This window comes from Hemitrygon akajei, chromosome 19, assembly GCF_048418815.1.
Source record: "Hemitrygon akajei chromosome 19, sHemAka1.3, whole genome shotgun sequence".
NCBI lineage: Eukaryota > Metazoa > Chordata > Chondrichthyes > Myliobatiformes > Dasyatidae > Hemitrygon > Hemitrygon akajei.
The window spans coordinates 48,721,895-48,738,108 of NC_133142.1; the positions used below are offsets into that span (position 1 = coordinate 48,721,895).

Genomic DNA, 16,214 nt, shown 5'->3' on the forward strand with positions numbered 1-16,214 from the left:
CCCCTCTATTCTGACGCAGTGTCCTCTGGTCTTAGACTCTCTCACCATAGGAAACATCCTCTCCACATCCTCTCTATTAAGGCTTTTCACTATTTGATAGGTTTCAATGAGGCCACCCCTCATTCTTCTGAATTCTAGTGAATACAAGCCCAGAGCCATCAAATGCTCTTCATATGACAATCCATTCAATCCTCAAATCATTTTCGTGAGCCTCCTTTGAACCCTCTCCAGTTTCAGTACATCCTTTCTGAGATAAGGGGCCCAAATCTGCCCACAATACTTCAAGTGAGGCCTCACCAGTGCTTGTTGGGCATTCTTAATTGATCATCAGATACTACATATATATACTTAAATATCTATATCTTTTATTAACTTACTAATTATAAGTAAGAATATATATATATAAATAAAAATATCTTTCATACCAAATCTCAGTGTAGTTTCTAGTTAGTGGAATATACAATAATTTTTAGTGAACTTTAATTAACTACTGTCTCCAAAACAAAAGCAATTCTTTTGCTTCTGGAGAGAGAGGCAGGATTAATGTTGCAAGTTGATGAGCCGCTGGGAGGTTCGAAGATAAACTGGAAAGGCTGGTTATTTTAAGTTTGCGGATTCAGTGTTCAATCCCGTAAGAAAATCAGATCCTGTTGCACAAGACTTTATTTGAAGAGTGTTTACCAATGACTTGGACACTGGTGTATGGTTGCAACATGTAAATGATTGGCATCAGAAGGCATGATGGGATTGGCAAGGGGGCAGAGCTCTGTAATAGGTGTTGTGATGTTCTGTGGCTTCCTGAATGCTGATGAACTGTTTGACATAGACAGCAAGTGAGAGAGGGAAGGAGAGTGAGGGATAGGCTGCAGGAACACACAACAATCATCCATTGGAGTATGGGTCACAGAACAAATACATATAAAAAGAGTTTGTACCCAAGCAGACACAGACAAGCACAGATTTATTCTTCTCGGGCTTCCAGCCAGGTACAGATATCAATTTTAAGAAGCCTTTCAATGACAAACACTGCCATCTCCATCAGGAATGATGCTTGGACATGTCTAGTGTGGTGATATTCATACCCCTGTCATCTAACCCTCCTGATTGGTCATTCCACATCCAATCAGGTTTCCACTGCCACACCTTGTTTACAATTGAATTCCAGTTCTTACTTAGAGCGAGACATTCATCTTTGTTAAAGTCCTTTTTCTCTAGTTTTATTTAAATGGCTTCCTTTACCAGGCAGTCCTAAAAGCCATTGGCGCAGCACAGTAGTTTTGTGTCAGTGAAGTCAATCCTATGGCCATTGTGATTGCAGTGTCCTGCTACCACTGATTTCTCCAGGTAACCCAAACGGATGCACCTCCTGTGCTTCTTGATGCGGGTTTCCACTATGTTGCTCCACATTCACAGGGAATGCTGTAAACGCCAGCCAGCCTGAGTCCCAGGTCACCTTTGACCTGCATAAACTGTGATTTGAGCTTCCTTACGTGTTTGTGAATGGTATTAAGCCGGTATTTCTTCAGGACTTATCCACGTGGACTTATATTTCAACAATAACTACCACCATCACACCGCCCAGCAGTTCTTTCTACTTTGATTAACTGTGCGAAAACTATTTCGAACCCAGAGAGTCTCCACGAGGAAATAAGATGATTACCATGACGTTCCCACAGAATGGGTACAAGCTGAAAGAGTTCAAAAAAGGTCTGACGGAAAAACCAGGAAACCAAACAAAGAGGAGGAATCCAATCACAAACAAGAGAGAATCTGCAGATGCTGGAAATGTCAGCAACACACACAAAATGCTGGAGGAACTCTGCAGGCCAGGCAGCAACTATGGTCCTGTTAAAGGATCTCGGCCTGAAACGTCAACTGTATATTTTCCATATTGCTGCCTAGCCTGCTGAGTTCCTCTAGCATTTTGTGCATGTTTAATGAGGAGAAACACTTTGCTACTGTCTTGTTTTCCCTACGTTTCCACCATTTCTGGAAGGAGCACCAGTATCCTGAAGAAATACCAGATTAATATTATCCACAGCACGTAAGGGTGGAAGACGGGGGCTATATGTACCACTGGAGTAGGCATGCCTAGTCATCATCCCTGAGGAAAATGACAGAGCCTGTCATTGAAATGTTGGTTAAAATTGAAATCTGTACCCGGCTGGAGGCCCAAGAAGAATTTATTTGTCATATATGCTGAGAAAGCACTAGATCTTTTTTCACACAATTGCACAAGCATACTCATAATATTATGTCAGTACATTCAATTATGCTCCCATTTACATAACTAAATGTATTAAGATAATATTGTCATAGCTTCAAAGACCCAGATATAACCTTGGCCTTTCAGCAGTGCCTGTGTGGAGTTTACACATTCTCCCAGTAGCCGTTTGAGTTTCCTTCAGATGCTCTGGTTTCCTATAGGGTCAGGTCCTAAAGGTATGAGAGTTGGTAGGATGAGGCCACTGTAAGTCACCTGTGGTGAATCCTTGAGTGATTCTACATCTGTGGGGAAATTGATGGTAATATTGGATCACTGGAAATTGGGGCCTGATGATCAGTATAACAGCACATACAAAAAAAGTAGATTCAGCTGACTTAATGGGCCGTGTAGCCTAGTTCTGCTCTTATGCCTTATGGTATTAAAAATAATTGTGCTTATAAATATTACAAGTGTAAAAAAATATACAGTATATTGTTAGAAATGGTGGAATAGTTGGTAATACACTTGACTAGTAGTTCAGAGGTTTAGAAACATGAGTTAATTTAAATTCAAATGAATTAGTAACAATAATTATGAACTTTTTAAAGCAAAGTCATGTTGCTTATTTACATATGTTCATTGTTTTACTATTAATACAATTATAACAGAGACAGATTGAAATAAATGAAGCATTTTAGAAAATATATTCAAAAATTATCAACGTCATTCTTTTAAAAATACTAATTGAAATACAGTGGATTCCAGTTAATTGGACAACATCAGGACCAGAACATTTTGGCCCTATTAAGCGGCTATCTCACTCTCTGTGTAAAAATTACCTACCTCTCACCCTGGGAAAAAGGTGCAGCCTGGCAACTCTATCTGTGCCACTTTATCAAGTCCAAAGAGAAACAGGAAAAACAGGGCTTTTGGATACAGCAGAGTTACTGACATAAATGTTGAACCCAGTTACTGGGTTTTGTTGACTGATAAGACGTGAGGGGTCAAATGGCCTATTCTGCTTCTCTTGTCACTGATAAACACAATTGCTTCTGAGCTTACAATAGAGGGGATCATTAAGTTGCTAGAGATGACAGAGTCCCAAGGTATTGTTTGAGGAGACCCTGCAATGATGCCCTGAGGCTGAGATGACTGGTCTCTAAAACCTTTGCAATCCTCCTCATGCTGTGAGGAAGGAGATCCTAATTCAGAGCAAATTAGTCTGTGCATTTTAATTAGCAACTTGATACAACTGTGCATTATTTAAATTGGAGTCACAATATTGTGGGGCTGGAGACCAGCTGGGTAAATAGGGTCAGTTCTCTTCCATCAATGATTTTGTGAAACAGGAACATCTATTTTACGGGCATGTTGTTCCTAATAGATTTTTATTTTGTGTTTATTTGAGTAGCTAGTGCAAGGTTGGCAAACCTATGGCATGCATGCTCAAGATGACACATGCAAACATTTTGTTGGCATGTGACGTGCAGTGCTGCTCCTAGATTCTTTAAATCCTACCCAGAATCAAAAGAAACTGCAGAGATAGGTAAGGTGCATCAGTGGTGAAGAGAATCAATATTTAAGTTGGTGGTTAAGTGCAATTTAACTGAGGTTCTTCATTCTTGATGTAGTCAAAGAGTGTCACGCAGTTCACTAATTCAGCTGAGTGAAGATCATGTCCTCAGATTACAATCGTCGTGCATTTTTGGAAATCTTCAGGGAAATCAGGAGATGAGTCACTCACCACAGAATAACTAGCCACTGACTTGTTCAAAATCACAGCATCTACGCAGACATTCTAGTTCAGTTTGTTATCAATGATGACCATTGATCATCAGAGATATGGTCACAGAAATGTCACGGCTAAAGACAGGTAAAACCTGGAGCTTGTGAGGAACTGAGTATTATTTGACATTTTGTAACTTGCTCTTCTAGGATTTTCAGGGTAATCACAAGCAAAAACTTCATTTCCTGAATTACAAATGGAACTGGACCCTTGGCAGCTGTTATACATGTGGACAGAGATTTGATTAACAAAAAGGGAGCAAAGTTGCAAGCCCGGTTTTAGTTATTTGCAAGAGTTTGTTTGGGCTCATGGGGATGGTCTTTGGGGACAGAAGGGATTTACTGGTCAGGTTAGGGGTTTAGAAATAGGGATGCAGAGGAAATTGAGGACTAGTCAGAGTCTCAAGTCTGCACTTCGCATGTGGACATGGGACATCTGCAGGATGAGCTGGGACGTCTGCCTGGATGCTGAACCGGAAGACTACCATAACAAAGGCCCCAGTTGTTCACAATCTACTTCAGTGATCTTGATGATGTGACCATGAACTCCACCCAAGTTATCTGAGGCCACAAAACCGGGTGGCAGTGATGAAGAGTCAAAGGAGGATATCAACAGGCTAAATGAATCTGAGAGGAGGCAGCAGGTGGAATGCAATCCAGCAAAACGTGAGGACATCCACTGCCATCCAACGTCACATGTTCTCTTAAATGCCTCACAGAGCCTTAAATCCAGGCTCAGTTCTAACCTCTGGTGGTGACACATTTTCCCTACGACTGCATGAGTTCCCTGTGCTGTACTGTTCTATGTTCAAGTTCTTGAGTATCAATATCTCTGAAGATTAATCCTGAAATCAACCTATTGATGTAATTACGTAAAGGGCATGCCAGCAGTTATATTCCACGAGGAGTTTGAGGAGACTTGGTATGCCATCAAAGACTCATGCAGATTTCTAGTTCTAACAGTGGGGAGCATTCCGACTGGTTTAATCACCTTCTGGTATTGAGGCGTAAATGCCAGATCCATCATTGGCACTAGCTTCCCCACCATCAAAGATATCTTCAAAAGGTAGTGCCTCAAGAAGGCAGCATTCATCCTTATGATGCAACCCACACAAAATGTTGCAGGAACTCAGCAGGTCAGGCAGCATGCACGACAATGTATAACCAGTCTATGTTTCAGGTCGAGACCCTATACCAGGACAGGAATGGAAGAGGGAAGATGTCAGAATAGAAAGATGGGAGAGGGGAAGGAGGACAAGAAGGTGGTAGGTGAAGCCAGGTGGGTGGGAAAGGTAAAAAGCTAAAGAAGAATGAATCTGATAGGAGAGAAGAATAGACCAGGGGAGAAAGGGAAGAAGGAGGGGCACTAGGTAAGGCAGGTGATAGGTCTGAATGGGGAATAGAAGAGGGGGGGGGGAATGAAGAAAAAAATCCAGAAGGAGAAGTCAGTGTTCATGCCATCAGGTTGGAGGCTCCCTAGGTGGATTATGAGGAGATGCTCCTCCATCATGAGTGGGAGGCCATAGCAGAAGAGGTGGCCATGAATTGACATGTCAGAATGAGAATGGGGATAGGAATGAAAATGATGGATTACTGGGAAATTCCACTTTTGGTGGAGGGAGCAGAGGCGCTCCACAAAGTGATTCCCCAGTTTACATCGTTGTAGAGGAGGCTTCATCGAGAGCACTAGATACAGCAGATGACCCCAACAGATTCATAGGTGAAATATTGCCTCACCTGGACTGACAGTCTGGGGTCCTGAATGGAGATGAAGCAGGAGTGAATGGACAGGTGTGGTATTTCTGTCACATGCGGGGATATGTGCCAGGAGGGAGTTAGTGGGGAGGGACAAGGGAATCATGTTAGGAGTGATCCCTGTGGAAAGCAGAGAGTCAGGGATCCTGTTGAGAATGGCAGAAGTTGCAGAGAATGTTAAGTTGGATGTGGAGGCTAATGGCATGGTAGGTGAGGGCAAGAGGAGCCCTATCCATGTTAAGGCAGTGGCAAGATGCAGATATCTGGGAAATGGAAGAGATGCAGGTGAGGGTAGCATCAATGGTGGAGGAAGGGAAACCCCATTCTTTGAAGAAGGAGGACATCTTTGATGTCCTGGAAAAGAAGGCCTCAGCCTAGGAACAGATGTGGTGGAGATGAAGGAACTGAAAAAGGGAATAGCTTTTATAGATGACGGGGTGGGAAGAGGTATAGTCATGCTAGCCGGGGTAATTGGTAGGTTTATAAAAAATACCAGTAGATGGTTTGTCTCAAGAGATGGAGACAGAAAGATTGAGAAAGGGGAGAGAGAAGTCAGAAATGGACCGAGTGAATTTAAGGACAGGGTGGAAGTTGATTAAATTGACAAGTTCTCTTGGGTGCATGAAGCAGCACCAATACAGTCATCAATGTAGCGCAGAAAGTGTTGGATAATATTACCAGAGAGGGCTTGGAACGTGCTGTTCCACGTAGCTAACAAAAATGCAGGCATAACTGGGGCCCATGCGGATGGCCAGAGCAGTGTGACGAGTTTGGAGGTAGTGCAAGCAGCTGAAGGAGGAATTATTGAGGAACATTTCTGCCAGACGGAGGAGGGTGGTGGTGGAGGGAATCTAGCTGTGTCTTTCGTTGAGAAAGAAGTGAAGAGTTTTCCGGCCGCTTAATGCCATCCAGAGCATGCCCTCTTCTTATTACTACCGTAAGGAGGGAGACACGGGAGCCTGAAGCCACTTCTTAGGAACAGCTTTTTCCCCTCTGCATTCAGATTTCTGAATGGTCCAAGAACACATGAACACCACCTCATATTTTTCTCTCTTTTGGCACTACTTAATTTTTTTAATGAATTTCACATTGTAATTTTTATTATTTTTGTGCATTGCACTGTACTGCTGCCATTAAACAAATTTCATGACATACGTCAAGGATAATAGACCTGATTCTGGTTATCTGTCAATATTTCTGCATGAGCTTATGAGTCATCATACGTATGCACCTTTGTATGTGTTGTATCTGTGTGTGTGTGTGTGTGAGTAGTTGAGGTAATGAGTTCAAAAGTCAGCAAGTTATGTTGCAGCTATATGAAACCAGTTAGGCTGCATCTGGAGTATTGCATACAGTTCTGGTCACCCCATTACAGGAAGGACGTTGAGGCATTGGGGAGGGTGCAGAAGAGGTCTACCAGGATTAAAGGGCATGTGAGAGGCTGGGCAAACTTGAGTCGTTTTCTCTGGAGCGGCAGAGGCTGAGGGAGATCTGATTGAGGTTTATCAAATTATGAGAGGCATAGCTAGAGTAGACAGGGCAATATCTTTTACCAAGGGTTGAAATGTCTAATACCAGAGGGCATACATTTAAGGCAAAAGGGGGTGAATTCAAAGGAGATGTGAGGGAGAGGTTTTCTTATATACAGAGAGTGGTGGGTGTCTGGCATGTGCTGTCCAAGTTGATGGTAGAGGCAAATAGGCACGTGAATGTGAGGGTAGTGGAAGAATATTAGAGATTGTGTTGGGAGGTTTAGTTGGCCATTTGATTAGTAATTTAATTGGTTCACCACAACAATGTGGGCCTGTTCCTGTGCAGTACTGTTCTATTATATGTGCTTTTCCATGGCTATATGCGTGTACTGTATATTTGGCTGTATCCCTGTGTGCAGCTGAGAGAGGGAGAATGTGTGCTTGTAGGTTTACCTCTCCAAGTCTGTCTCTCGCTCTCTCTCTTCTTACCTATATTTGTATCTGATTGTGTATCCGATGTCTACCTGCATGGGTCTGTGCAAAAACCTGTTTCTCTGTGTCTATCTGTGCATGAATTTCTCTCTCTCTCTCTCTTTGTGAATTTGCCTTTATAGGTGTGTGGTCTGTATTTCTGTGCTTGTATTTGTTGTGTGTTTGTTTTGTCTGTGGTATGTGTCTGCCGCGTGTGCGCATGTGTGTGTGTGTGTGTGTGTGTGTGTGTGTGTGTGTGTGTGTGTGTGTAAAATATGTGAGGCTAATCTATGTGTCTGTATCGGTGCCAATTTGTATCTACGTGGATGTGTCGCGATCTGTGTATCATGTCTGTATCTCAATGTCTGTGCGTGTTCGAGAGTCTGTCTCGGGGTGCGGGTGTTGGGGCGCGCATAGTCGGTTGCTGATGAGGCAGTTTGCTATGTAGCATTAAGGAGATCTTGAGGCTGTGCCAGAGCACGCCTTTTCCAAGAAGCCGAGCCGCGACTTTATTTAGTCGGCCTGCACGTGAAGAAACCGAGCCGGAAACGTGACATTGTCGGGGCAGCGAGAGCGGGTCAGGACAGGGTGAGGCGATGCAACTGCCGAATTAACGAAGGGGGAGAGAGAGGGGCGGGGCAGATGGGCGCTAGCAGTCTGCTCGCCTGCGAGACCTGGCACCGCAGCCGTGTCTCCTTGTTAATAAATGCAAGACTGTCTTGCTTAATTATAAGTAGCCTCTGTTGATACGTGTAAGGTTGAAGGTGCACGGGTTTATTTGTTGCTGAACGAGGGAAATTTAATACTCTAGGCATCCGAGGCAGATCAGATACTAGGGGAAGTGGGCACGGAAGCAAAGCTGGAGGGGCGAAAGGGGGCGTGAACGTCACAGAGAGAGAGAGAGAGAGAGAGAGAGAGAGAGAGAGAGAGAGAGAGAGATGGGGGCGGAGAGGGAGAGTGATAAGGAGAGCCGCAGAGCAGCGTGGGCCGGTCCGTGTGGTACTGTTAGTGTCTGGTTTCCAACGGGTGCGGACACTCCTCTTGTTAGACCCGGATCTCGTTCTGCTCACCCTGTGTGGCAACTATGTGTAGTGCAGTAGTGACCCCGCCGCCCCCACACGCACATCTCCACCCCTCAGCACCACCACTTCTTGAAACGGTCCACGTCTTTCAGCGCTCTGGGCCGCAGTTAAAGCAAGTCGGGAGGCCTCCTCGGGAGGAAAAGTGGAGGTGTTGAGAATGGAAGGAAAACGTTTAAGAGATGTAGGATTAATGTAAAAGGGTAGTGGTAAATGGACTTAGTGGGCCTGTTTCTGTACTGCACTCTCTGTATGAGTAGAGGTTCCCTAAAGGTTATATACAGTATGTTTCACAGTAATACTTGTAATTGTGGTAACCATTCTATGCAACGTAGGCACGAAAGCCTGGTCCTCACTTGCAGCAACTCCGTTTAAATAGTGTATTTAGGAAGTTTGCAAGATGCTTCACGGGTAGCAAGCGAACTTCCACGCGAGGAGATGTTGATGACCAGGGAGTTTAGTTTACAGGAGAAAAGAGTCATGAGATTCACGGAGAACTCTAAACCAGGGAGCATTGACAGTGGATGGAAATGCTGTCAGTGATGAAGCAACTCAGTTCAAAGAGAGACCCGGAGGCCGGAATCGGAAAAGCTCATCTATCTCAAGAGAGTTGCAGCTAGAAGTGATTACAGAGGTAGGAGTAGCGAGGCTATGGTGGAATTTGAAAACAAGGAAGACAATTCTAAAATTAAACTCTTGTTTAATTGTTTGCCAGGTCAACAACATTTCCCTTATTCTGAACTGCTACAGAATTTTCATAACAAACATAAATATAATTTCCCCTTGCAAATCAATCTAGATGACACCTGCAAATCACAGTGTCCACCCTCCAAGGTTTGCACTGTGGTGCATGGGTATTGGCTGGCACGTTTGTGGCACGGGTGGGTATTGGCTGTACCTACACTGCTTCTTCGGCTGACTGACAGAGCAGGAAGTAGTCAGCATCTGAATTTAAATTGTAATAGTTAACACGTCAAGGATTCTTTTATAACCACCTTTTTATATGTGCGGCCAAGGATAAGGATGATGTTAAAATATTCACTTTCACATTTTAGAGTTGTATTGTTCTGCTGAAAGGGCAGAACGAACTTGTACTGTTAAATGGTGCCTGACTACTTAACACTGCACATCAAGGGTCAGGCTTTAGTTTATTTCTCCTGCAGTTGCTAGAGAACTTGTTGCCGTTGCAAGGCACCTGATTTTCCAGCCTTGCCAGGCAAGACACAGGAAATAGAAACTGCTGAAGCAGAACCTTAAGGTTTTAGCCCTGGAGTTAATGACAAACCATCAACAGTTCTAAACGGCTGAAGCTTTACTTGACTAAAGAATTTAAATAAATTCCAAATTTCATTCATGTAATATGGGTAAAATACATTGTTAACACACATTCCTGTGTTAAATTACTCAAAACACTAATGTTTACAATATGGTCCCACTTCAGAAAGTTTTAATCCTTTAAAGGAACTTTAAAAATTCAAATTGTTATTGTTTTTGTAGATCACATTGCGCCAAGAGTGGTGGCTTTTTGAACAAGTGGATTATTCCAACAATTAAGATTTAAATCTTGAAATTCTACTTCAGGTCTCGGGTTGTATGAGTTGTTGTTTGAAAACAACTATTAGCTGTTACATCTCTGATAACTCTTTGTCATTGTAATTTCCCCTCTGCAACTGCTTTGTCAGTTCTAAAGTTAATGAGAATTTAGCGCCTTACATTATTTATTGTGACAGTGAAGTGGAAACCATGCTGCCATAATATTGAATTCTTCTTCGGTGTACAACCTGAACCTGGAACTTCAAGGGAGGAGACAAAAATCCTTTCAAAATGGCGTAGAGGAAATGAGCTCCCCAAACCTGTGCACTGCATGCCCCAATCCTCTTCAACTCTCCATTCTTTCTTTCTGCCAGCATACTAATAAGAACATTAAAAATCCCTATTGTGGCATTGTCCCCAATCAGCTGATAACTGAATTTTTTCACAAGAGGCCAGAGATGACAGTGCAGTGATATATTTAGCTGCCCTTCTTTCCGTTGTTTCAAATCCACTCTTTTGTTCTCCTTCATTTTGGCTTTTAAAATCCATATTATATTTTAAAATTGTAAATAGTCTATGCATATAAAATTGAATTATCTCAGCTGCCCTTTTTTATAGCATATGATTATGCAGTGAGCTGGAAAGTATCCATGTGGAGGATTGAAATAATAGCCCTGGGCAGTACAAGATTTTATATTGCCTATGTATGCTTAGTTTTAAAATGATTCACCGACTCAAGGTAACTGGTAATTTTTACAAGTAATTTGCTTAATTGACCAATGTGGTACATAGGTATTGGCTGCCACATTTAATGGTACGTACAAAATTCCACAGGAAAAATATTTTATTAATTGTATTTTTAAATGAATAGTAACATTTATGTATAAACAAAATATGTACAATACAATATTCCATCTGCTGTAAGTTTCCAAAAATAGTCTGTTTACCTCTCCCTATACAAAACTAATCTTCATCTTTTTTTTCAAAACATTACATTCAACCTTCCCATATTTTCTGAATTCCATTATTTACACAAATACACGCATTTACCAGCAGATCCATGCCAGATATCGAAACCTGAAAGGCAACATCTTTTACAAATGGCAAAGAAAATAAAAAGATTCATTATTTTTAAATACATCTCATTGAAGTACTGTGCGTTAAACAGGCTATCCAGTAATGACTTTGGCATCCTCAAAACCTCGACCAGCTCACCATTCACACATAACACATCAACATTTACAGCAATTTCTTGCAGTTCTCTCAAACAGTATGCTGACACTTCTAAAAAAAGACTTCATACATCACTTGTCCATATTATGGTCACGACTTCCACTCAACAACCCCTTTAAGAGCCTGCAAGGATAGCTACTACTGACTTTTATCAATCCTGCAAAAATACAGGTATATACAGAAGCAGTTACATTTAATATTTGGTGCTTTTAAACTGGGTGGGATCATTTAGCAGCATATCAGTGCTATAGGAAGGGCACAAGTCAGTTCCTTGGCTATTATTACAGCAGAAAGCTTAAGCAGCATCTATAATTTCACCATTTACATTCATTTCACAGACAGTGCGTTTACACCTCTGAAACTATATGAAAGCTTTGGAGGTTTTGTTTAGCTGGGAAATAAGAACGGTGATGGAAAGTTTATTTATTTTTTAATCCATTGCACTTTAAAGCCATTTTTATGCAAAGACTTCACATCTGAAGCAATCTGCTGACCATTCCTATAACTGTGAATGAATTATGGTCTCGACAGCCATTTCAAACTGTTTACATTAGCTGAGGCTACAACTGTTGGGAAATGGCGTCAACTCTAAATGTAAACACTAACCAACCTGGGATTACATCATTTTCAAACTAGTTTTAAATTGAGAGATTTTTTTTTCATGTAAACACACAAGATCAGTCAAAGTTTCTGTTACGAAAATAAATCAGTCTTTGGTTTCCAAGCTCAGGGATGGGACTTGCTTAGGGACTGGAAGCAGAGCAGATGTGTCCATTGATGGGGAGATGGAGACTGGTGAGGCTCCCCTTTGGGAAATTAAGAGTGGAGAGAGTTTATCTGGGTTCATCAGCCCGGTGAGTGCAGCTGAAGCAGGAATCCCAGGGTACAAGACTGGCATGGAGGTTGGGTACCAGCACTTATCCAGCATGGGCATATATGCAGCGGCTGATGGTGGCAACAGGTAAAAAGGCACGCACAAAGGTGGCGGGTGATGACTGAGGAAGCTACCTCCAGCATGGTCACCGCTTGTCATGCGGATGTCCTCCTCAGACAGCTCCATTCGAACCTTTTTCATTGGCGGCTCCCCAAATTCCTGCTTAATAGAGACAATCCTCTCTGCTAATGGGTGCTTCAGCTCAGTTTCCCTCTCGGCGCCCTCCAGCTCATGCTTGGAGTCATTTTTATCGGGCTCGCCGCCATAGCCGCTGTCAGTGTCGGTGTCACTGCCGCTCTGCTCGCTGCTGGCTGGACAAGTCCTCTGGATTACAGGCACACAGTTTTTGCCAGGTCCCTCAGCCCTGGACCTGAAATCTCCTTCCAGAAACCGCACTGAACTCTGCCCTATCCCGTGAACATATCCCCCTGTGTGCATGTCTGCTCCCATCTTCTGAAGATGATTTATTAAGTGTGCAGGCTTCACCTCTCTTTGATTTTCATACTTGGCCAAATATTGGAAAACTTCTTTGGCACACATTTGGAATCCAGACTGGAACATCTCATGACCAGACTCCGATGCCTTAGCTGTCTGTTCACCTGAGAAATGAAAAGAAAATTGCATTAAAACCTGACCTACATAAACTCCATCACGAATGAGACTAATCTTCAGCTATAGTCAAAGGCCACATTTCCTTTCGTTTTATATTCAATCTTTTTACAGATACTTGATTTGTGGTTATAGATATATATTTACAGTAATGCATCTGGCAACTAGTTCAGATTCCAGTGAACAGTAAAGTTTTGTACATTCTTTAATAAAAACAGGATCCTGGAACAACTTGAAAGAACCAGAACAGCTTATGTTGAACATGCCAAATAAAATTACCACCATTATGGACTATACCAATCATGTCACTATGACAACAAGTCACTGCACTGGGAATTAAGATTTCAATGCCAGAATCAAAAGAAATCACAAATCTGCTAACATGCACAGAAAGTTAATTGGTTTGTACCTGAATCTAGAAATGTATTAATATAGGCATTTTGTACTGTATTTATGAAGACAAATGTATGCAAAATCCAAACATATTTCCAGCCTCTGCTTACCAATTTGTAAACCATTCTGCAAGGCTAGTATTTTTTGTTGCTGCTGTTCAATAAGGCCAGTTAATGCCTTCACGTGCTTCAAGGTAAGTTCAAGAACCACAGCCTTTTCCAAATGCCCCAACGTCTGAAATGGAGAGAAGTGTGATTAAAACGTGCACTCAATGATGTGGCACCCTGTGAAAAAAATAATGTCTATCCGCCCGTTTAATCAATGGTATCCCACACCCAGCAACGACTTACCAAGTGTACCTGTTTAAGGGATTCCTACAAATTCTAACTAAACAAACAGACTCTAACTAGGCCTATATTTAAATGTATTGTACCTCATCTTTACAAACGTAATGAATGGAACCATTAAAAAGCAATGCAACGGAATCGCTATTAACCATTTAAAGCTCATATAACTAAATACATCACAATCCCTTGCAACGAACTGTCTCATAATTAAAATCCCAATAGCATCACACTGGTGTTAAGTGTCGGAGTGTGTCCCACCAGTGCGAGTTTTGTGAATACAATAGCGAATTGCTGCTCTTCACATTTAGAAATCTTCCCTGGCGGAATAATTTAACCGATGCTGGTAAGAAACGATACTCCAGTAAGTAACTAGGAAACCCCAGGCGTCTAACACAGAATTTTGCCTCCCGTTCATGACCCACTGTCCAAAATACTAGTAAACCCTGCCCGCCCCTCCAAAGGGTTTGCGTTATTTACTCAAACCACCAAATTTTGAATATCTCCACCCCGTCCAAACTAGTGCATTGCCTCTCCAAATAAATACAACCCTAGAATTACTCAAAAGCAAGATGATGCCAGATATTTTCATCTTTAAATAAACACTTCCCTCCTCATCTAGGATATCGACACGCAGACAGATGGCGCCTTTAACAGTTATGCCAAGGCACGTTTAATTTCAGGGTCTCACCGTCAGTTTCAGATGTTCCGGGAGCATGTCCTTTAGCTGTGCAATGCACTCATTAATCCTGTCACGCCTTTTCTTTTCTATCAGTCGGTGAGGCAATTTATATGTTTCCTATAATTAAGAAAAGAAAGCTTATTAACTGTTACCTTTTAGCACAGATTTAAATAAAAAGGGCTATTATTTAAATCAGGCACCACTCACACAGATACAACGCACAATCAGTACTGTGCCCAAGAGTATAGTAACAGAGATAAATCAATACAATAACGGGCGGGGGGGGGGGGAGGGTGGTGGTAATGAGGATTGGTAACAGAGATAACGACAAACAGTGGCAAAGAATACAGAAATACAACATACCTTATTATCGTCCCCTTTCTTTAGTCCCCTCTTGGTCTTATAAAGAAACATATGAGAAAATTCCATTCTGTGGAGAGAAAGGTAAAATAATGAAAGTCGTACTGTGATTTTTATTCTTTTCAAAACCCAACAATATACGATAAAACATATTTAACAATTAAAATTCAGAAGCCTACCCTTGCGTTTCGTTGCTTTCAAAAGTTGGGATTTTTGCCATCCGAGGGGGAGGCTGAGCACTCGTGATCCTTTCCATTTCGGTAAAAATTTACTCTTTCTGCTGCCGGTGCTGCTTCTCGGGGTTTCCTTCTCTATCTCTGTCTCTCTATCTGCCTTGCCGACTGATCAGTCGGAGTTTGCTGCACCACACTTGCCTTTAATGAACGTGTGGGTGTTAGAGAGCTACGTGTTAAACCCTGTGACTCCAGGCACGTCTTTGCTCTTACAGTAAAAAAAGAGCTCCAGTCACATGAGACTCACGTGTACAGGAGGCTGCTCACATCTCTTGCTCTCCCTAATCTGTCTGTCCAAAACAAGAAGTGATTGGGGGTTGAGAAACGGATCAGATGTAAAATCTTTAAAAGAGTCGGGATAAGGAGGATTCATCAAAAACTTGACTGGAATGCCGCATACATAACATGTAAAACAAATAAACTAATAATATTCGCGGTGTCAGTTGGATAAGCGACCAGGAAATGAGTGATCGGCTGCCGATAAGCTGTTAATGAGTTGATTATAATTCCAGATGTCGTTGGTGTATTGGTTCGGGTCTCTGGATACTGTCGTGTGCCACCTGATTTTATTGAGGGGTGGGAGGGTGGAGGATTGGGGTCGTGTCTCCCTCTGAAGTAACTGCCCGAGAGTCGAGCGAGCACAAGGAACGGAAAAACCTGGCACTGCGTCCTGCAGGAATGGGCGCATGAAGTTGCCAGAAGTGCCATCACATTTATGCAGCTATTAATTGCTGCTGGGTATGGTGTTGATTAACAGGGATCGCCCGTTTTGCTATCAAGTAGTGTTTTCTTTTTCAAATTTGATAGAGGTGCTGGTTAAGGGAAGTGTAAGAACAGGTGTCCGATTTGGGCTTTATAAAACCTGGCGAGGGAGTACAGTGACAGAAGCTCAGACGGCAGTTTAATTCAGTCTGACCGCAGGGTCGTGGATCTGGCAACCCGAGCGCTGCGGGAAACGTGAGAAATTAACATGAAATGTAACCGGACAGTAAACAGGGGTCACAACAATCAGCCAGGGAGGGCCGTCTCAGGGAACACCAAGGAACAGATCCCCTCCTTCACATCGCATCTTCCGTCTGCTCGGGAGAGCCTTATTCAACGCTATTTTAGGGGATTAGCGGATTG

At 42.4% G+C, this 16,214-nt stretch overlaps 1 protein-coding gene across 1 annotated transcript; it reads right to left on the minus strand.

Moving 5' to 3' along the window:
- Window positions 1-11,127: 11,127 nt before the first annotated feature.
- On the minus strand, window positions 11,128-15,310 carry bhlhe40 (basic helix-loop-helix family, member e40). The gene is made up of 5 exons (XM_073072451.1): window positions 15,036-15,310; window positions 14,860-14,926; window positions 14,506-14,613; window positions 13,581-13,704; window positions 11,128-13,067 (listed from the first exon to the last, which is right to left on the minus strand). Exons 1-5 carry the CDS (start codon window positions 15,110-15,112, stop codon window positions 12,241-12,243), a joined length of 1,203 nt encoding a protein of 400 aa, XP_072928552.1. The 5' UTR covers window positions 15,113-15,310; the 3' UTR covers window positions 11,128-12,240.
- Between the last annotated feature and the right edge of the window lie 904 nt (window positions 15,311-16,214).